The sequence below is a fragment of the Sturnira hondurensis genome, unplaced genomic scaffold (assembly GCF_014824575.4).
Source record: "Sturnira hondurensis isolate 20B ecotype Veracruz unplaced genomic scaffold, ASM1482457v3 Scaffold0020579, whole genome shotgun sequence".
NCBI lineage: Eukaryota > Metazoa > Chordata > Mammalia > Chiroptera > Phyllostomidae > Sturnira > Sturnira hondurensis.
This window is the reverse complement of record NW_028093210.1, coordinates 3315145-3335873: the sequence shown is the minus strand read 5'-3', so window position 1 is coordinate 3335873 and position 20729 is coordinate 3315145. Positions and strand designations below refer to the sequence as shown.

The window sequence follows — 20729 nt, the reverse complement described above, 5'->3', positions numbered from 1 at the left end:
TTGTGTGGCTGGGGAAGAGAAGCCTCTCATTGCATGGAGGCCATGGAGCTGGGTCTTCCTGAGAGCTAAACCACTTGCCAAAGTCACAGCAGGCAGGACATTCTCACAGGACAAGGACCTGAGCATGTCTGTGAACTCCACTCGTGTTCCTTCAACATCTGCTCCCTCCCACCCTTCCCTTCCCACTCCCAGTAGCAGATTAAGAGGTGGTAGCCCCCACAGGGTTGGAAGGAAGCCCCAGAACAGAGCCTCTGGGTGCTGCAGTCAGGTTGGTGACCCCGAGCCAGACACAGGGCAGTCAGACATGGTTTCTTGCTGGGTGGCCCAGCTTCTGGCACATCCAAAGCAGAAACCATCTTTGCAACTCGCTTTTATTGTTTCTTTATAAACTTCCTCTCACATGGAGGAATATATTGTTATAGTCATTAGCTTATCTCTTTTCTTGTTTTTTACTCTATGCTAACAGCAGTGGAGCCGAAAGGAGGAAAAACATATGCTATGATAGAAAGGCACTTAGAACCTGTTAAAATACTGATATCCTGGAATGTGCAACAAGAAACCAACAACACGTACACCAGCCCTCTTGAGCCTGGTCTATCACTGAGTCACATGCTGAGCTAATGTCACCTTCCAGTGCCCTGTTCCTCTGCTCCTTGGGCTTGAATCTCAAACCCCTTACCCCCTAGTGGGGGACTTAAAGGCCTGGGTCCTGGATGGGGCCCGAAGAAAGGAGACCAGCTCCCTCCTGCTTTGCTCACAGCCCCTTTGAGAGGCAGAGCCAGCACTGCCGGGCCCTGTTAGGGCAGGCTAGGTCAGGGTGACCCCTCTGGGATAGAAGGGCAGTCCAGGGAAGGGCAGGGGTCAACAGAGCTGCTCAGAGGAACAGCAGGGGGAATCTGGAAATGCAGGGCTGCTAAGGTCCCTACTACTGTCCTGCAGCTCACTTGTTCTGCCAGGGAAAGGGAAGGCCTAAGGAGCCACAGCTCCTGATGGCTGGGCCAGTGCCTCTCAGACTGCACCAGGCCGCCTCAGTAGCAGAGGCTCAGGGGCGGGGAAACATATGTATCCCCAGGACCTGGTGGGAAAGACCACTCCCCAGGGTTGGACAGTAGGTATGTGAAACATCAGCATCCTTGGCTTATTCTGGACCTTGGGAGTAAAAATAAAAGTCTCACTAGGATCAGGGACTCTGTTGGGAAAAGCCAGAGGAAACAGCATGTCAAGTCTAGGCTCCTTCCACCAACTCCCCCCACTCAGGTGGAGAGGCTGGGCCTCCCATGGCCTCTGGCGAGCACTGGCCTATAGCTCTCCCTCACCTGTGCTTTGGATATGACTTGGCAGCCTCAGAATGAGAGTTGCATCCCAACTTGGGGTGTCCCCAGCCAGCCTCCAACCTCCTACCAGCCTGCTGGCTTCTACAGCCCCCAGTGCAGGGGAGGTGGGGGGGACACTGCCCCAGGTCAGGCCCATCCCACCTGTTCCCTGAGCCAAGTGGGCCCAAGGTCCTGGCACCTCCCCTTCCCATACTTCATAGTTCCCCAAAAGGTAGAGGGACACGAGTGGTAAAGGGGCAGCTGAGTGGTCGGCTGTCCCCTCACTTTGGAGAGCAGTGTCCAACCTGGAGAAGGGGCTGACCCGCAGGCAGTACTGGCTACGTCAGATGGGTAGGTAGGTGCTGAGGGGCAGTGGGCAGAGCAGGCCTCCCTCTGGGTAGGAGGCACCTTGTCATAAGGATATGGTGGCTCTTACTGTGGCGTTGCAGGGGCCTTCATTTGTCTTGCTCTCCCCCTGGAGGGTGGGCCAGAGGGAAAGGGGTCCAAGGAGCCCCCAGAATAGGGGCCTGGTGAGGCTAGGCATGTGGGGTGGGCCTTAACCCCATGTGCCTTGTCATAGCTCACCACATGAAGGGGTGTTGGAGCACCAAGCCAGCAGAGAGGCAGATGCTACCCCATCTGCTCCCACTGCTGGGACATGGCTGGCAAACAGACAAGGCAGGGAGGGAGGGTGACCTGCCCAGGTTGGCCACTAGGTGAGGGAGGCACCAGGATGGAGGGCAGGGCAGGAAGACAGGGCCAGAGGTGAGCAAGGCCTCAGCAAGAGCTCAGGTGTCTGGCCTGCAGGCAGTTCCTCCCCTGGGAGCCTGAAACACCAGCAGTGACCTAGCACCATCCTTGCTGCCCAGCTTGTCTGGGGCTGGGGCTGCCAGGGGAACACAGCCAACCAGGCTTTGGGAGCAGGAGGACATTATTGCTATTTCGCAGAAGAGTTTCTGTTCGTCAGGGCAGGGCCAGGAGCTTCGGGTAGCTGTCCCTGGGTTGGGTTCAGTTCACCACGGCTGGTTTGAGCAGCACAGAGCCCGGTGGGATGACTACCCAGCCAGGGGCCAGTGCCTCTGGGCTGCTGGCCACCGAATTGACGCCTGTGGACAGGTCCAGCACAGTACCTGGCAGCAGGGAGAGTCCTTCAGGGCTGGGCCGGGAACGACTACTCTCAGTCCTCTCCAGAGGGGTCTTGCGGCCCTCCAGGCCCAAGGCCCTGGCCGGCACCACCCCACACCCCTTCTCCCCATCAGCCTTGCTACCCATGGAGCCAGCCAGGAGGGAGACTACAGGCAGGCCCAGTCCACCAGCACCAAAGGGCGAGGGCAACAGTGGGTTCTTGGCCAGATTGAGGGGCAGGACGGGACCTGGCAGCCCAGGGCCCATGCCAGCCCCACTCCCACTTCCCCCACTATTGCCACAGGCCAGGGCACTGAGGTCAAGGGGGCCAGGGGCCAGGGGCAGTGGCAAGCCAGGGAGGCTGGGGCCTCCAAAAAGGGCGGCTGGGTTGGGGATGATGATCTGGGCCCCACTGACATAGGGGCTGCCATCGGGGGCAGGCAGTGGTGGTTTAGGGGGAGGGCGCAGTTGCAGGAGTTCCTGCTGCTCATGGGACACAAAGTGGCCGTGGGCCTTGATGTGCTTGCGCAGTGAGCTGGGGTCCGTGTAGCGCTTGTGGCAGCCGGGCATCTTGCAGTAGTAGGGCTTGTCCACGTAGTGGGTTCGAGTGTGCTTGAAGCGGTCACTTGAGTTGGAGTAGCGCTTGTTGCAGCCCTCATACGGACAGACATAGGGCTTCTCACCTGTGGGCAGGGCTGGTGTGAGGGGTCTCTGAGCCGAGCGTCCTGCCCCCGTCTACTATCTACCGTCTATCGGCAGCCCTCAGACCACGGTCTCCGTGCGGACAGACTGGCCCATTTGGGGCAGGGGTGGGGTGTCCTCAGCACCTGGCATAAGACCTGACCCCAGGTCAGGGCAGTGGAGCACAACCACTGAGAAGCCAGCCTGGTTAATCCCAGAACCCCTGTGGCCTGACTGTGTGCCCTGTACCTCAGTGCTATGCTTCAAATTGCAGATGACAGCACCCACTTCAACAAGTGAACTGATGAACCTGATTATAGACTTCATAAAGCCCCTACTAGGAGCAAGCCCACAGTGAGCACTACATGAATGATGCCTGCCCTTTGTAGCCCTTACCGGGCAAAACGGCTCCAGACTCACCAAACGTCTGCTCCTGTGTTGACCAGAACGGAGCCATGAGACTGTGGGCCTCCGAAGCATGGCCAGCCCAAACGGAGATGTGCTGGGAGTGTGAAATGCACACCAGATTCCGCAGACTTCATATCAAGTAAAGAATTTAGTGTCTCATTGATACCTTTTCAGTTTTGAAATGACAAACCTTTGGACATACTGAGTTAAAAAAATATATGATTATACTTCATTTCACTTATTTCTTTGTACTTTAATGGGTCAATTGGGAAATTTAAAATCAGGTGTGTGGCTCTGTTGGCTAGTGCTGGCTCTCCTGTGTGCTGGGGTGTGGTGAGAAGCAAAGCAGACACACTGACTGCAGTCACACGTGGCCTTAGTCAATCTTACAGACATACCGCAGCCCAGTATGGCGGGAGGGCCTGTCTGCGCTCCTGTGTGTTAGAAGTCTGACCCACCGGAGAGGCTTCTCCCGGCAAGTGGCACCCAAAACGGACCAGTCAACAGTGGGACACATCCCTCCTTTCTTGGATGCCCGGGGATGGCCAGCCTGGCCAGCTACCTCGCTCCAGCCCCACCGGTTACCTGTGTGTGACCTGTTGTGGATCTTCAGGTTCTCTAGGCGGGAGAAGCTCTTGCTACAGGTAGGGCAGCGGTGCGGCTTCTCGTTGGTGTGTGTGCGGATGTGGATGAGCATCTTGTACCTGCTCCAGGGAGGGCACGGAGACAGCTCAGCTCGATGGCCCCTGTGTCCCCTCCCTCCTGTCGGGTCTCACCCTCCCTCACCTGGCGTTGAAACCTCGGCCGTGACGGGCGCAGCCCTCCCAGTGGCAACAGTACCCGGCGTCCTTCTCCGGCTTGACGTGGTAGTCATTGACATGATCCACCAAATCTTGCAGGAGCTCAAAGAGCTGGTTACACTGCAGGGCCAGGGAAGGTTCTAAGCCCATGTGAGGCCACCTGCCCCAGCCCTGCCCCATTCTTCCTGGCCCCCACTCACCTTGGCCCAGCGACAAACCAACTGCTTTGGCAGGGGTAGCTCTGGCGAGAGGCACTTGTCCTTGGGGGTGGTGAGGAAGGAAGAAGCAGGCAGGTGTAGGGCGCCTCCTGAACCCAGAGGCAGGAAAAACTGGAAGGAGCTGGGGACATTGTCCAGATAACGCAGTGGCCGGAAATCCTGGGAGGGGAGGGCAAGGGGCAGAGCCGGTCAGTGCCCCGTGGGTTCAGCAGGCCTAGACCCCTTCTGTTCCTTCTGTAGCAGGCTGAGTTGTGTCCCCCGCAACAATACCTCCTAATCCTAACACCCAGTACCTGTGCGTGTGACCTTATTTGAAAGTGAGGTCTTTGCAGTTGTGAGCAAGTTAGATGAGGGGGGTCTAGACAAGGGCGCCCTAAGTCCTGTGACAAGTCTTCATAAGAGGAGGACGTTTCGGACACAGAGACACATGAGGGAAGGAAGCCCTGTGACATCAGGCAGAGATTGAAGTGAGGATTCTTCTCTGGGGCCTCCAGAAGGAACCAACCCTGTCGACACCTTGATTTCGGACTTTGGCTTCCAGAATGGTGACAGAATAATACATTCCTATCGTTTTAAGACACCCAATTTGTGGCCCTTTGTTACACCTTCTCTCCAGGACCCACGTTCCCTCCTTACCGGAGTGGTGTGGACTGCAGACAGGTCACCGTTGCTCTGGCGCTCAGGGGACAGCGAGCTGCTGCCATTGGGGGAGTCCAGCCCTGATGACGGTGACAAGCTGAGGTCTACCAGAGGGGCTGCTGAAAAGCGTCCCTCTACCTTCTCAGGGAACTTGGGGTTCAGCAGGAAGCCTAAAAGAGAGGCATAATCCAGGGCTGCTGGAGCCAGGAGTCCTAGTGGCCAGGCCCTCCTACTTCTGAATCCTAAGCCATGACCCTGGAAGCAGACCCCAGTGATGCCACAGCCCTGACCATCCAGGGACCCCAAGTACCTGAGCCAACAGCCTGTACAACTAATAAATGTGACCTCTGCCATTGTGAGAGCTCAGCCATTGATTGACATGAGAAGTGGGAAGTACCCACTTTACAGACGGAATGATCTGGGACACAGGGTGAGTAACTGACCAGGAACTGGAAGCCAGGGCCCCTAGTTGCCCATCATATTGGTAGGTAGGGACCTTTTTAACTTTCCTCATGCCCCTTCTGCCTCAGTGCTCCTCCCTTCAGTAAAACAAAAGGTTTGGGCTGGGCTACTTCCAGAGCCCTCCAGCTCGGAAGTGGTAGATCTGATTTCCAGGGGCATCCGTGGCAGAGCCGAGGGCCTGAGCCCTAAGCATCCTGAAAAACACTTGCGGGGCGAGGTCCCCAATCTCTACTGACCTGGCTAGCTGCCCACACTGCCTCAAAGTCCAGGAGTTGGTTCTCAAGGCCTTTTGTTACTGCCTGTAAACCCCCCCCTCCCCAATCAGGCACTTCAGGTCCTCCCAGAGGCCTCATTTGTATCCCGGCTCTGCCATTTCAGCTCTATAAACTGGGCTGGTCATTTCCCTCCCGCTGGGGACAATGTAACGTCCAAACAGAAACTGCTAGGAGGATGAATGGCCAGAGTGTGGGGAGCACTCTAAGCTGAAAGCTGTGAGGGGCTGCAGCTACATCCAGGTGGACACACACTGGACATTCTATTGCCACAGCTCCAACATAGCCCAAAGACTACTGCCCTGCCCCAGCACGGTACCTGAGGGTGGGGAGCCTGGGGAGGGACTATTGTCCACCAAGCCAAGCTCCCGGTGTAGAGCTCGGTGCTGGACCACATTTAGTGTCCTCTCCCGCTTTTCTCTTGCCGCCCGGAGCTTGGTGATGCTCAGCTTCAGGTCAAGCGGCTCGTCCAAGGAGTGCATAGTGATGGGCTGGGGGTGGAAGTGGCAGCAGCTGGTGGGGAGACCCCAAGCTGCTATTCAGGCAAGAACCTAGGGGAGGACAGGAGCTGTGTTGTGACACTGTGACCCCAGACCCTCCTCAGGCTGCACTCATTAAAGCCTACAGGAGAGGGAGGCAGTAGGTGTGTGGCAGCATGAAGGCTGTCTCCCCAGGTAGGGAGATCCTGAGTGGCCTGGCCAACAGGTATCATGAAGAGAGCCAACCACCTACTCAAGAGTTTCCATGACCACATCCCACAAGTCTTTTTCTGGAAGGCAAAGCCTAAAGAGTACATTTTGCCATGAAATGAGTTTCAGATCCTGCCTCAGGTCACGGAGCTAGGAAGTGGTAGAGCTACCAGATTTAAGGCCAGATCTCCTTGGAAATAACCAGGCAAGTTCCAAAGGTCATTTCTGACTGAGTGGCAAGTCATGCCTGGGACAAATGCCTGGTTTGAGCTTTCAGACCCAAAACTAGGCCAGAGGAGCAGTGTGTTCTCCAAGGTGGCCACGAGCGGTCCTCAGCTACGGGCTGCTGAACGCTCCTTGTGCCGAGCCCCATGGGGATCTGAGGTCACCTCTGAGGGAATGAGGCGGAGAGCCTGTGGGGCAAAGCTGAGCAAAACCTGACCCCAAAGGATAGGGGTGCAGACAGGTGGCCTTGCCGCCCAGGTGAGGTCAGGAGGAGAGGTGCCTATAGGAACCAGGAGCCAGAGGGCTCTGGGCCACCACTAGGGGGCAGCTGGGGGCTGTGGCCCAGCCAGGCCAGCCAGGGGCAGGTGGGGTTGGAGGGAAGTGGACCAGCTCTGATGGTTAGTAAAATGCATGTATCATTTTTTACTAGTGGTGATATCCTTTTATTATGAGTTCTCATGCTAGAATTTTCACCATTTTCTTAGAATGGCTCAATGGTGCAATTTTCTTCACATAAAAATGACCCAAGAGCAAGGTCAACAATTCATTCCAAATTCAAAGTTTTCTTACAGCAGCAATCTTTTCATAGGTGGCAAACATCAATGCATGTCTTTGCATTTGTTAAATGAGATGATTACACCCTGAAAACCTACCTGCTAAACAAGCCAACACCGAGATATCCCTGTCTTTCATGAAATCCAGGTTTTCACAGTTCACTACTCAGAATTCTCCTTAACCATTAGGTGGTAAAAGACTTTGCTTATTTCACTTGCGTTTCCCTGGGGGCGGGTTTTGCCCAGATGCACTCAGAGCTACCTGGAGCTCTCTCCACAGAACAGAACAGAACAGGGGAGGACGGCCCCATGTCCCCACTCAGGTTTTCTACAGGTCAAGCCCCTCAGCTGCTTTAAACAGTCTTCACCCAGTTCCAAGCCGTGGCTCGTCTGTCTCCCCAGACAAGCTCCACTTCTGCCAAGAACCTTCCAAGCACACAGGAAACAAGGCAGTCCCCTCCTTCCCTTAGGCCCCTGGGCTTCCGGGGACACATCCCAGGACTCCACCAGCAGAGCTACATCAGTCTCTGAACCTAGGAGAAGTGCATTATCAGAGCACAGCTGGCTGCAGTGGGCCACGGGACCCAGGTTTTGTTATTTGACTTGTCCCTGTTAAACTCCATCAGGTGGGTACCTGCAGCTCTGTTGGGTTTGCCCCACAGCCCATGCGTGGGCCAGGAGCTCCTGGTGATGCCGGGGAACTGGGACCAGACTGCTATCCTGTCCAGGAGCTCCAGATCCAGGCGGGCAGGTGAGTGAGAGACAGTGATGGGCAGATGTGGGCCCCTCCACTCTCCTTCCATCAGGGGAAGGAGCTGCCCGCTGCCTGACCCACCCCCAAGTTATGTCTGTCTGTCTGCCTGTCCCTCCACCTGTTTATTTTTAGACACAGGCCCCTTCCAACCTCCCTGAAGCTCCTCTGTGCTAGGAGCCTGGAAGGAGAGGAAGGAAGTAAATATTTATGCTGATTAAGAATTCAGGAGCCAGGAAGGGCTGGTGGCCTGGTCCTTGGCTGGCCTAGGGCCACAGGCCTCCCGCAGCTTCCACACATATGCCCCACCCCCACCCCCACCCTGCCAGAGAAGGGGACCATGAGGGCAGCACAGTCTGAAACTGAGAATTCAAAGTGACACTGATTGTCATTGGTGTCACTGACCAAGCAGCATACTTTTGGCACCTGCCACCAGGCCAGAGGGAGACCAAGGAGAAGCCCTGGGTCACCTTGTTCTAAAGACCTGAAGCACATACTGCTTCAGTCCAGAAGCAGAGGGCTTCAAGGGAAACCTGCCTCCCAGGGTGGGGCCAAGCACAGTGTCCTGATGAGAGGGAGGGACTCCAGCACCCCACCCCCCCAAAGACCGCCCCTCACTTCCTGCCCTTGGATTTTGCCCAGGGGTTCATTTTGATGGAAACCAGCCTAGAGGCCCAGCCACCCAACCCCTGGGGAAGCAGGAAGGAGCTCCCCCCAAAGCCAACAGCTCCCAGCACCCCCACCCCTAGGCTGGCCTCACCCTGATTTCCCTCCCGATGGTGACCCCACTCCTTGGCCAACCTTAGTGTTCTCTTTCACCCCACCCCGGCCCCTTCCCCCCTAGCCAGCGGCCATTCTGGGCTCCGGCTCTGCTCTTTGTTCCTGGGCTGGGTGAAGAGGGGCGGGTGAGAGCCAGAGCTGAGCTCTCCAGAGGCTGAGGGGACAGCCGGCCTGGAACCCTGGGTCTGGCTCTATGATAACCATCGGAGGCCAGCACAGGATTTACGGCTCAGGACAACCGGGAAGGTGGGGAGGGCGGAGGTGCTCGGAAGGACAGCTGTCGTGGGCTCTGAGGGTGCAAACAACTTTCTTAACCAGCAGTAATGCCCGCAATAGGCAGGAGCCACAGAGTCTCCTGTACCTTGGTACCCGGGGTGCAGCGTGGAGCCCCTTCCCCGGGATCTCGGCTGCAGAATCCCCAGCTCAGTTTCCTGCTGGCTGGCTCAGAGGTGATAGCTGTGGGGCTTTGGGTGGGCCGGCAGGCAACGCCAAGGTGGTCATGCTCCAGTGGTGAAAGGAACTAATTAGAATGGAGGGAGTGAGGGCCCTGTGGGGACCACCGAGGTGGCAGGGCTGGGCGGGGGTCACCCTGGGGGTGGGCCATGCTGCCCCCCATCCTCCCTGGGGGCTGGGCCTTAGATAATGGCTGCTATTGTGTGCTGCCTGTGGGTGAGCAAGGGCCCCCAGCTGCAGGGCCCCCCACCCCCACTTTGGCCTGCCCTACCTGGCGGCTCCTCCCCCCTCCCACCCTGCCCTCCAGGCACCAGGCTGCCTACAATGTGGAGAAACTGAAGCCCCCCAAAGCCACAGTCTCTGCCAACACCGTGTGGCTGGGGTGGCGGGCATATAGAAAGGGGGAGGGGGGCAAATGGGTCGACCTTCATTAAACACCTACTTTTTGTACACTGTCAGTGAATTCTCTGAACCCTCTAAAATCCTGCTGTGGGTCATTCCCCCTGCTGTGCAGGCAGGGAAAGCGAACAGATCACTAGGCTAATAGGAGCAGGCCAGAATCTGCTCTGGATAAAACCTCTCCCTCCCTGCAGTGAACTAGCCCTAAGCCTGGAGCAGTCCTGTGGAGGCAGAGAGGGGCTCTGTGAGATGGGGACTCTCCCAGCCTACCCCACGGAGCTCAGAGTTAGCTGCCTGACCACCACCTCAGGGTGTCAAGGGCAACGTGAGGGGCACCCCTTACTCCCAGAATGGCCCTGAAACTACCCTTTGATCAGCCGTGGCTCATCCAGATTAGGACCAAGATGCAACTCTCAAAAGCCCATGTGGCTTTCTTGATACAGACTGGAAAGGGGAAGCAAGTCCCTGGCCTCCCCTGTGCTCCATGGGTGCCCCGGTGTCTGGTGACTGTCAACACGCTACTCTTACACAGGGAAACTGGCCCGGAGAGAGAGACCACTGCCCCGGGTTGGAAACCATGGGTGAATGTTACAGAATAACAGTTCCAACAGCCCACTGTTGATAATCGGGGTACAGGCTAGCATCTGTTACGGCAAGTGCGCCTTCCTCCCCATTTTACAGATGCAGAAACTAAGGCTTGGGGAGATTAAGTGAACTGTCCAGGGCCACAGAGCTGCTCTGTGGCAGAGCTGGGTTTCAAGCCCAGGTGAGTCCAGAAGCTGTGTCCATCATTAGCCCCTCCTGTCCTGGGGAAGGACAAGGAAAAGGGCTCCTCTCCCTGCCCAGGGGTTTGCTGGAGCTAGGTGCAGAGCCTAAAAGGGGCACAGACACGGGGTGGTTGCTGGAGAGGCCGCCCCTAGGGTGGTAGCCACAGGGAAGCTTGGTGAACTGCAGGCAGTTATGCTGCCAAAGGTAGGGCCCACAGTCCTGCATTCCTGGGAACCACTGCGGCTCCGCCCTGTCTAAGAGCTCCACCCTCCAGGGCAGCCAAGCAGCAGGGGCTAGAGGGGCAGGGGCAGGCCTCCTGGGCTCCTGGCCCCCCTTCCTGATCAGGCAGCACAGCATACTTAGGGCTGTAAGTATGGGGTAGAATACCTGGGTCTCCAATGTGGCTCTGACACTTCCTGCCCCTGTGACTTAGGGCAAATCACCTCAGGGTCCTCATCTCTAAAGTGGGATGATAATAATAGTAATAAGCTACACCCATTGGGTTCCTGGGAGAAATCAATGTAACCACGCATGCCCGATGATTGCTTAGTGTTTCCACTGATACGTAATACTCAGCACCTAGGAAAGTACTGGGTGCATAGTGGGTACTTAATCACACTTCTTGAATAAAGTGTCGCCATGGCAGAGTTCTGCAGCCTTCTGCCAGTCTAGAGAGTGAGAACAGCTTAATGGGGGATGGGCCCTTCCCGCTACACCCACAGACACTCTAGTTTCACACTCATCTGGGAGCATGTGGGCTTCTGTTTAGGGCAACTGAACAAGTGTGTGCCCCTCAAGAGCCTCAGGCCTCTGCTGTCCTGTGCAACGACCAGAGCTGCCGAATCACAGTCACCTTCCAGAGTCTGACTGCATCAAGGAAAGGACGCCAGGAGGCCGTGGAGAGGCTCTGAGCAGTTCTGGGAGAAGCAAATCTCCTCCCAGGACGAAAGGGAGGGGCTTATCCTGAGGCCTCTGCCCAGCAGGTCCCAGGAGAGGGGCCAGGGCAGGCAGCACTTCCTGGAAGAGCATGGGGTTTGCCTTCCCTGGGAACCTCTTGCTCTGAAGACTGGCCCCTCCCCTATCAGATGGGTGCTCAGTCAGCACCCTGGGCCTTCCCAGATCCTCTGGGAAGGCAGACCTCACCCTGGAGTGCAAATACCCCCAGGGGACCCAGCCAGGGCTTAGCTCTCGGGCTACGGGGGCTTCAGAAAGGTCCCCAGCTGGGCAGCAACTGTGCAGGCACATTTAGAGAGTGCTACCCAGAGCCAGGCTATCTGTTCCAGTCCTCCGTGCCCCACCCCTGGCTGTGGGGCCTCATATGGGTCCCTGTTGCTCCCTCTGAGCCTTAGTTTTCTCAACCATAACAGGCACCACAATACCATGCCAGATGGCCAGGCACAGTAGGGACTCAGGGCATCCTGCAAGACAAGCCTGGCCAGGCGCCTGGCACACAGGAGGCGCCAGCAACTGGTAGCCCTGAGGATTCTTGTTCCTGGCCCCAGGCTGGGGGTACTCCACAGTAATTTGCCCTGCCAAAGACACCCAGATAGTTCAGGCAGTGGTGAAGGTGGAAGGCATGCAGCTGGCTTCCCCCACACCCCTTACCAGCCCTGGCTCTTCAGATGTACTTCCTTCCCCAGCGCCAGCAGGGTGCCACCAGGCTGGGGGCAGCAGCTCACACATGGGCCCTAGCCTGCAGATGCACGCTGACATAGATGTGTGCGCCCATCCAGCTGCAGGACCCAGCCTGGCACAGAAGTCTCTCCCCAAGGCCTGGTGGCTCGAGGCGCCTAGTGCAGCCCCCACCCCTTGCTGCCTGCCCGCCTGCAGGCACCTTTGCACAACTATGTCTGGTATTTTCCTGTCTGCCCAGCTTGGGGGGGGAGGTGCTGTGAGCACTGCCTGCACCTGGGCCTCAGCCAGAGGGGAACCCGCCAAGCAGCCCCCAGGCCAGGCAGCCCGCCCACCTACCCACCCACCAGCCAGCAAGCTGGGAGGGAAGGGCTGGGCCCAGGCTGCCCAAATCCCTGGGAGGGGCCCACACTGGGGAGCCAGACAGGACACACACCCAGCAAGGCCTAGACACGGGCAGCCCAGGACCTGCCAGGCAGCACTACCACTCTCAATGGGCAGTGGGGCTGGACACTCCTCCAGAGCTCTCTGGGGCCAGCAAAGACACTGGCCAATGTCCCACAGGACAGGGACAGGCACTCACAACACCCCCAGACATACAGGCACATGCATGTGTCGCACCTGTGCACATGCATGGGACACACAGGACATGGCAGGGAAGTAGCATCAAAGTTGGGAACCCAGGGCCCAGGCATCTTAGCTTATGGTGGCAAGCCAGGATGAGGCCTAGGGCCCGCCCCTCCCATCACCACAGGCCCAATGGACAGCATTTGCCAAGTCCCAGTGGGAAGGGAGGTGGCAAGGCAGGCTCTGGACTTTGGCCTTTCCCTCCCAGCCTCATTTACCCCATTTCTCAGTTATGCACTCCAATGCCAGGCCCTCCACTCCATTCTTGGGGGTGCCCCCAGATAAGTAAGAATGAAGGGCATCCAGACTTCAGTGGGGGAACCACTGGCAACAGAGAAACAGTGTTTAGGGGTGAGCTGCTCCCGCGAGTGTGGGGGGCAGACCTGAGTCAGCCACATGGACATGGGGCAAAGCAAGAAGAAGCAGAAGTGTTGGGACCCGAGTTCTGCAGGCTGCACTGGCCAGCCTGCCTCCTGCTCACTATCTCCATTCACCCTCACCACCCTGACAATCAGGTGTGATTCTCCCCACCTTCCAGATGAGGACAGTGAGGCTCAGCACCTATCAGTCACCCGCCAAGGTCGCCACGAGTGTCCTTTAAGTAGCAGTCGGGATTCACCACCAGGTCAAAGCCCACTCTTTCCAGGCCCAATGCTGCAGAAGCCTGTGGGTCTGGCCCTGACTACCCTGCAGCTAAACTGTCTGTCATCCAGCAGAGGAGGCCCAAGGGGGAGGCTGGGCCAGGACCTGGGGGGCACTGGGAGGCGAGAATGCTCTGCAGAGAGTGCCATCATCCCTTCCAGCCCAGACTTCCCCTGAAGCACCTCCCTTCTCAAGGTTTCCTGGCTCCCGTGAGCCTGGGGCTTACCTCTTAGGCACTAGCTCCTGCTTTACAACCTTCCATGTCCCCATAATCCTCTCCAGCTGCTGCTTCCCTCCTACTCCCCCTCCTTCAGCAAATCTTCCCTGATTCACCTCTTGCAGCTGTACATGAGCAGTTCTTCCAGGTGCCTGAGAGCTGAGCAGAGGACCTGCTCTGTCTCCACACTGCCAAGGGCCCTGTGCTGCCGGCCACACTCACCCTGGGCCCAGGTCCTCTCTAATATATCAGTAACGCCACAGTGTCACCAGGACTTGAGCATGCCCTAAGTGCCCAGCCCTGGACACAGTGTCATATTCATTGCCCCAGGTGCTCACTTTCTGCACCTGACATTTTGAGCCTCTTTCCAAGAAGGGCAGGCAGGGATGTCTCTGGAGCCCCAGGCAGTTCTGAGCCTTCCAGGACTGTTGAAAAGGACGAGGCCTCAAGGAGCAGACCACTGCCCCCTGTCCCACAGCCCCCACAACAAACAGCATGGACTGGGCAGTGATCCAAAGTGCTGGGGCTCAGAGCCAGAAACCAGGCCTGCCCCAGTGTGATGGGGGCCAGCTCTGGGCCTCAGTTTCCCATCCAAGAAAGGAGCGGTTTGGCCTAGAATGGGACTGGAGCTCCAGCATCCTGACCACACCCCTAACAGGACCTTGGCCTTTCACTTTTCCCTGACACTGGGACCTCAGGGAATGTTGCCGAGTGATTGAATCTATCTGTGGTGTCACCAGCCAGGTGGGGTGGGCAGGTAGGGAGGGGCTTCCAGCCCAAAGAAGGAAGTGGCTTGCCCAAGGTTAAGGTGAGAGGCAGGGCCTGGGCTTCCTCCTCCCTGTCCAGGGCAAGGGACCAAGGAGAAGGACTAGGGTGGGGCAGCCAGAATTGCTCTAGTCTCTCAGGATGACCAGAAGGACCCAGTTCTCCTAGCTTCATCTCTTGATGAAGCTACTTGATGCTACTCCCATCCGGCAGCGGCAGAGCCTACCCCAGAACAGGACCAGACCAGGCCCAGCAGGGGCTCCAGCATAAACTCTGGACTCTACCCCATGCCCTTCTTACCAGCTGTCCCACCCTCCCCTGCTTGTCCACTCCAGGCAGCAAAACAGGTCCAAAAGCCAGGGGAAGCCTCTAAACCCAAAAGGGAACACCATACCAGGCCTGCCTGCTTCAGGCCCTTGGGGCCCAGGATTCATAGGACCATGCATGGTAACCCCTAGGTGTCCAGAGGTGGTGCTGGGGACTTGGACTGGAGGAGGGTGTGGCTGGCAGACAGAACAATGAAGGGCCCCACAGCCTTGGGGTAGAAGGACATCACAGCTGGGGTCAGTAAGCCTGGAAGGGTGGGGTTGGGAAGCTCCGGACGCAGGAGGAAGTGGCCCAGAAGACTTCCCAGTCAGACCTAGGTGCACATGTGGGTAAGGAAAGAGGCTTTCTCCAGACGCAGTTGTCCCCCGTGCCGTGCCGTAGCCGTGGATGGGGGTGGAGTGGGGAGGAGTGGAGCTGGGGAGATTCTCAGACTGAATTGACATTTCAGGGGCCAAGATCTGATAGCCCTAGCCTCCAGTCCCACTCCCTCCCTGACCCTAAGTGATCCCATAGCAAACCCCTCAAATCTGAGCTTCAGTCTTCCCCAACTAGAGCCCACAGGCAGCGTCCTTACTCCCAGGGTCCCAGGGGGGCACTGGCCAGTGTGTGCATTATGCAAATTGTGGAGACCCTCTGTCAACCACAGGGTTGTTTTCCCAGAGGTGCCCAGTGCTGACTTGGGCAGCTCAGCAACTCCCTGGGGCCTCTGAAGTCTCCCCACCCTCTCCTGGCCATGACTGAAGGAGGGGGTGGGAGGCTGAGTCTAAGCCCCCTTCCCAGGCAGCCATCTGCCAAGGCAGGAGTACATGTGCAAAAAAGTCACACTGGAATGTCCAGCACCCTCCTGTGGCAGGTACTGCTTGGCTTCTTAGGCAGTGCAGACAAAGGGCCTGAGGAGACACCAGCCAACCCAGTCATGGCCTGGAAGATTCTCAGCCCCTTCCCATCCCCCACCAGGGGCATCTGGAAAAGATAGGAAGCTCCCCCATTAGAATCATTTCCCATCTCTGTGCTCCCCCAGGCCCCTCTCAGGCTGGCCACTAGTTAACCAGAACCATCCATCTCATTTGGGAGGGGGCGTGGAAGGCCAGAGCTCTCCCCATCAAGATGCTCGGATCCAGGGCCTCCACTGCCCAGCCTGAGGGAGCTTGGAGAGACATCCCAGGCAGGATAGTCGGACTTCTGGGGCTCCCTGGGGACTAGCTGTGTAGAAGCTCCCAGAAGTTCCCTATAAGGGAAAAAAGGGCCAGGGACCCCTGCAAACCTGGGCTAGGCCTTGCCTCCCACACGGACAGGTCTGGGGTGGAGGAGAGGAAGATCAGACCAGGGAAAGGATGGATGTTTAGGGCCTGGTGTGCACAGCTGCCTAGGCCAACCCAGGCTGGGAAACTGGCCATCGAACGCCACACCACGCCACCCACAGCAGGCCCTTTTCCATCCTGAGCTTCGGTTTCCTCATTTGTCTAATAGAGATCTATGGATCTCTCTCACAAGGTTAAGGTAATAATCTCAAGTGACAAATGTTGATGCCTACAAAGTTCAAGGGGCCATTGGAAGGCATTGCTGATTTTCTCCAGGAGTTGTTACCAGGTGTTCCTGCCCTGCTGCTCTATCCCTGACCAGCTTCACCCCCTGCCCTCTTTGTGAGAACCTAAGATGGCATTTTTATTTGTTTAGAGACAGCAGAGGGTTACGGGGCTATGTGGGGGCCAGGAGAGAAAACTGGGTCTACTCCAAGCCATACCCCTGCATGAGACCCCTACTCCCCCAGCAAGCCCTTCTACGTCCCAGCATCTAAGCAACTGCCCAGCCCTGTCTGATCAATAAAGCACTAGCGGTCCTGGTTGACAATGGGAGTCCCTGCCTGGTCATACTCAAATTAGCATTCTCCAGGGTGAGGCTGAGGCATCCACCCGGGAAGCCCTGGGCAGGTGTGTCCCAAGGGCCTTGAAGGAGCTGTGGTCCCCACACCCAGGGCTAGCAGCAGGCTGGGGCAAGGCTGGGTGTCCTGGTATCGTCAGAGAGGTGAACCCTCAGACACACAGCTGGGCCTCGGCCTCTTTCTTAGGGCCATTTCACAGGCCCTGGACAGGAAAGCAACTCCAGCAGGGTGGTGGGCAAGAAGCCACATCTTTCTGGTTGGCCCCAGAGAGCCCCCTCACCAGCCAGTGATGCTCCCCACCTCTGAGAAGGGCACTTGTCTGGGTGAAGAAAGGGTCACCCAGTAACTTCCAGGGGTCACCCTTCTGGCCTTAGTCATCTGGATGGAATACACAATGACAGTAATAACCCTTCATAGAGAAAGACTTCTCCTAGCCTCAGAAAAGGTAGCCCCCACACCCACCCTCCCATTCCACTTAGCTCAGGCCTTTCTACTACATTCCAAATTTCCCACTTGGGTAAGGGGCCTCTTCAGCTTGACACCCTGGGACACAGGGCACTGGGAGGCATCCCCCACTGGTGGGGGGAGGTGGGAGCAGCAATCTTCCCCACCCGCCCCGCCCCACTCCAGCTTCCGGGGCCTACCCCAAACACTGCCCAAAGGGCCCAATAGCTCTTAGGCCACACTCCCCAAATCTGGTCACCTGGCCCCAGCTTTTAGCACCCTTCCCCATCCTGGGACTGCCCCAAACTGCCCAGCACCCATCCCCACCCAAGTGGGAAATTTGGATTCCAAGCCAGTTGGGGCAGATGGAAACCCACATGGGAAAATATGAGGAAAGTACAATCTTCCCTCTACACCCCAGCTCAGCCCCCGGGAGGATTAGGTGGCAGAAGACACTCCTACCGCCTAGGGCCAGGGCCAAGGCCAGGAAAGGAGAGGAGAGAAAAGCGGGGGCCCCATGGTGGGGCTGAGAGGGGTCTAGGCCTCCCTACACTGGATCCCAGGAGGGGCCCTGGAGAGCTTTGTCTCCTTGGGATCAGTTCACCCTCACCCTCCACGGGCACTCCCAGTGAGGCAGCCAGGGGAGCCCAGGCAGGGGAAGACATGATTTGGCTACCCATTTGCAGCTGGGCTTTTGGAAACAACAAAAGCTTTGAGGGGGGGACGTGGTTCACACGATTGTTTAAAATGAGGTTTTTGGATGTCTGTGGCATCTAGTTATTCATACTGGCTCCACCCATGGACAACTGAGAGTTAGCTTTTGTTGGCTTTACCCCCTCCCAACACCCCCACCCCAAGTCTTCTCACGGACTCTGAAGCTCAGGAATCTCACCTTGTCTGACCCCTTGGTTTGACGGATAAAGAAACTGAGACCCAGAAAAGGGAGGAGCCTGGTCCAAGGGCCCCTGGAAGTTGGTGGCCACCCGGGACTCAATTCCAGGACATCAGACTCTTAGGTGGGGGCTTTTCCTACTCACCCTACAGGTTGTGGCCCAACTCCAGCATATTCCCCAAAGCCAGTGACCCCCAAAACAGTGGTGCCTAGAAGTGGGGTGACTCACTGTCTGGCTTTCTGAGGCACCCCCATCAATGATCAAGGAACTGGCAGGTGTTCCTATGTAGAGAGCCAGGAGCAGGGAGAGGCCCCCCCCAGGGGGCCTGCACCAGGGTCACTCAGGGGCCAAAGATTCCCAGCTGGAGGGATTTAACACCAAAGGTCAAAGGTCACAGACAGGGAATGGTGGGCAGGCATGGGGGGGTCAGAGGGTCAGTACTAATGGCAGCTCCGGAAAGGAGGGGGAGGGGAAGGGGCTGAGGAAAACAGAGCTGTTTCCAAAGGGTCCCCAACCCCCATAAATGGTGCCCTGAACCTCTGGCTCTGTCTCCTGCTTGGTGGACTACAGGGAGGGCCAAGTGGAGTTGGTGGTGGGCTGTGAAATGCTCTGGCCTGAAGCTCAGAAAGGGGTGTCCTGGAAGGGGCCCCCAGGTGCATCCCCTCCCCCAGTACTGGCCAGGGCCAGCTGGGAGGCCCAGCTGTGGCCCAGAGGGGAGAAGGAGGGGTAGAGAGGGGGTAGGTTCCGAGGTCATGAGGAGGGATGTATGGGCTGGGCTGGAACAGCTGTGGCACTGTGGCACCAGCGTGAGGCTCGGGGAGGGCTGGGCGAGTGGACAGACTGAAGAAGCCAGTTTCCCCTTCCCTGTGCCTGGGGGCTGAGGAAGGTCCTGGAGGAGACACTGGGGAGTAGAATGTCTTCCTTAGCTGCCTGCTAAGTCCCACCATCCCTCCAGGATGCCAGGACCAGGCACGTAGGACCCTCAGGATGGCTGCCTCTCACAACCACAGCTGTGGTCCTGTCCCTGTCCCTGGCCCAGACCGAGAACCACGGGAGCCCAAGCCTTGGCCAGGTCCTGGGCAGGCCTGGCTGCCCCTTCAGTGTCAAGCATTCCCTTCAGAGCCAAGATACTGGGCTGAGATGGCTGGGGGCCCAGGGCTCCTCCCAGGATCCCTTCCCACTTCCCAGGCCCCAGGGCAGGGCCGGGTAGCTCCCTGCAACCATTGCTGTCTGTGGCAGCCAGGCTAGGCAGGCCCTCCTGGACAGGGGACAAGCAGCATGCTGCCCTGCTGTGGCCTGAGTACCCGGCTGGGTAGGGCAGTGTGCCAAGGTCTCCAGGTGCCAGCCTAGATTCCAGCCCCATCCCAGGGGGACAGGCTGGGGAAGCAAGGCATAGGCATTTCCCTCCCTCCAGATGCACCTGCCTCGCCCCCTCCAGACCTTTCCTCAGGCGAGTTGGGTACCCCTGCCCTCCCCACTCTGCCAGGTTCTCTGCTTGCACACAGCAGGGGAGGAACAAGTGCTGGACAGGACTCTAGCTCCCAGTCCAAACGCGGCAGCACCCCCGTCCTGAACCTCAGGATGCCTCCCTCTCCAGCCTTTCTATCCAGGGACAGCAGGGGCGCGGGTGAGGGGGTGGGGAAGACTTTCGGGGACAAGGGAAGAGACACCTTTCAAACCCCGTTTTAGAAAGACCCCCGGCTCAGCCGTGAGGAGGAAGCTGCCCCGCAGCCCCAGACAACTTCTTACCCTGGATCCGGGGACCCCCTCTCACCCTGCAGCACGCCCCCACTGCAGCAGCCCAACTTCCCAGCCGAAGTTTGCTCCTGCCCCGGGCCGGCTGCGGCAGGGCCCGGCCTCGGGACGGAGGAAGGGCAGGGGGGAGGAGAAAGACAGAGAGACCGAGGGAAAGGGCCGAGGAGCCGGCGAGGGAGGGAGCGCGCAAGCCAGAGAGCGAGGGAGCGAGGGAGCGAGCGCGCAGGGGGCCCGGCTAGGGCTCACAATGGCCCGGGGCGAGGCGGGGACGCGGTCGGGGTAGGCGACCCTCGAGCTCCGCAGACCCCGCGCGACAAGCCAGCCCCCCTGCTCAGTCCGGGTCCCCACGACGCGACGCCCAGGGGCTTCCTACCTCGGCGGCGGGGGGCGGTCGGGCTCCCGACTGCGGGCTCCGGCGGTCTGGGGGCTGCGGGGAGTGAGCGGGGGAGGGGCCGGGGCGGGCGGGGGCCGGGGCGTGAGGCTCAAAGGGCGCGGGTTCCCCTGGCACGGCCCCCCGGCACCCGGCCGCTCCGCCACATCTGCAGCTCCGGCGGGGAAGGTGGCCGCAGCGGCCGGGCCGGGCCGGGATGTCTTACAGAGGGAGGGAGGAGGGCGGAGGGAGGCGGCAAGAGGAGGGACCGGCGGGCTGAGGAGGAGGGAGAGGAGGAGGGGCGCGGGGGGCATCCGCCCTCCCTTCTCCCTCCCCTGCTGCTTCCCTCCAGCCCTCCCAGCAAACCCCTCTCGCCGCGGCGGCCCCAGGCCCGGGGCGCCAGCTGCCAGGCGGGGCGTGAGCGTGGTGGGGGGGGGAGGGGGCGGCCGCACGCGGGCGCTGGGCCAGCGAAGGGGAGGACGGAGGGCAGCGAGGCTGCAGGGAGCCGGCACCTCGAGGGAGGGAGGGAGGGAGGGAGGGAGCGCGGGGCAGCTGCCGGGCCACGGGCGTCCTCCTCGGCCCCATCCTTAGGTCCCCCCCCTGCGGCCCCGCCCCCAGCCCGAGGGCAGCACTAGGAC

At 58.7% G+C, this 20729-nt stretch overlaps 2 protein-coding genes across 6 annotated transcripts in view; one reads left to right on the top strand and one right to left on the bottom strand.

Moving 5' to 3' along the window:
- The window catches only part of CORO7 (coronin 7), a 72946-nt gene extending 69217 nt beyond the window's left edge, over positions 1–3729 (top strand). For 2 of the 3 annotated variants that reach the window (XR_005064129.1, XR_005064131.1), the window contains one exon: positions 3394–3729. The gene's annotated coding sequence lies outside the window, so the exon portion shown is untranslated. The remainder of the gene's footprint in view (positions 1–3393) is intronic. The other variant, XR_005064132.1, reaches the window with a different exon arrangement.
- On the bottom strand, positions 353–20333 carry GLIS2 (GLIS family zinc finger 2). 3 transcript variants are annotated; one of them, XM_037029846.1, is made up of 7 exons: positions 20095–20333; positions 6238–6469; positions 5182–5354; positions 4528–4704; positions 4314–4447; positions 4113–4234; positions 353–3121 (listed from the first exon to the last, which is right to left on the bottom strand). In XM_037029846.1, exons 2-7 carry the CDS (start codon positions 6398–6400, stop codon positions 2322–2324), a joined length of 1569 nt encoding a protein of 522 aa, XP_036885741.1. In that variant the 5' UTR covers positions 6401–6469; positions 20095–20333; the 3' UTR covers positions 353–2321. The 3 variants fall into 3 exon arrangements, with proteins under 3 accessions (XP_036885741.1, XP_036885743.1, XP_036885742.1); XM_037029848.1 differs by having other exon boundaries at positions 4113–4231; positions 20095–20332; XM_037029847.1 differs by lacking the exon at positions 20095–20333 and adding an exon at positions 13994–14057.
- Positions 20334–20729: the final 396 nt, after the last annotated feature.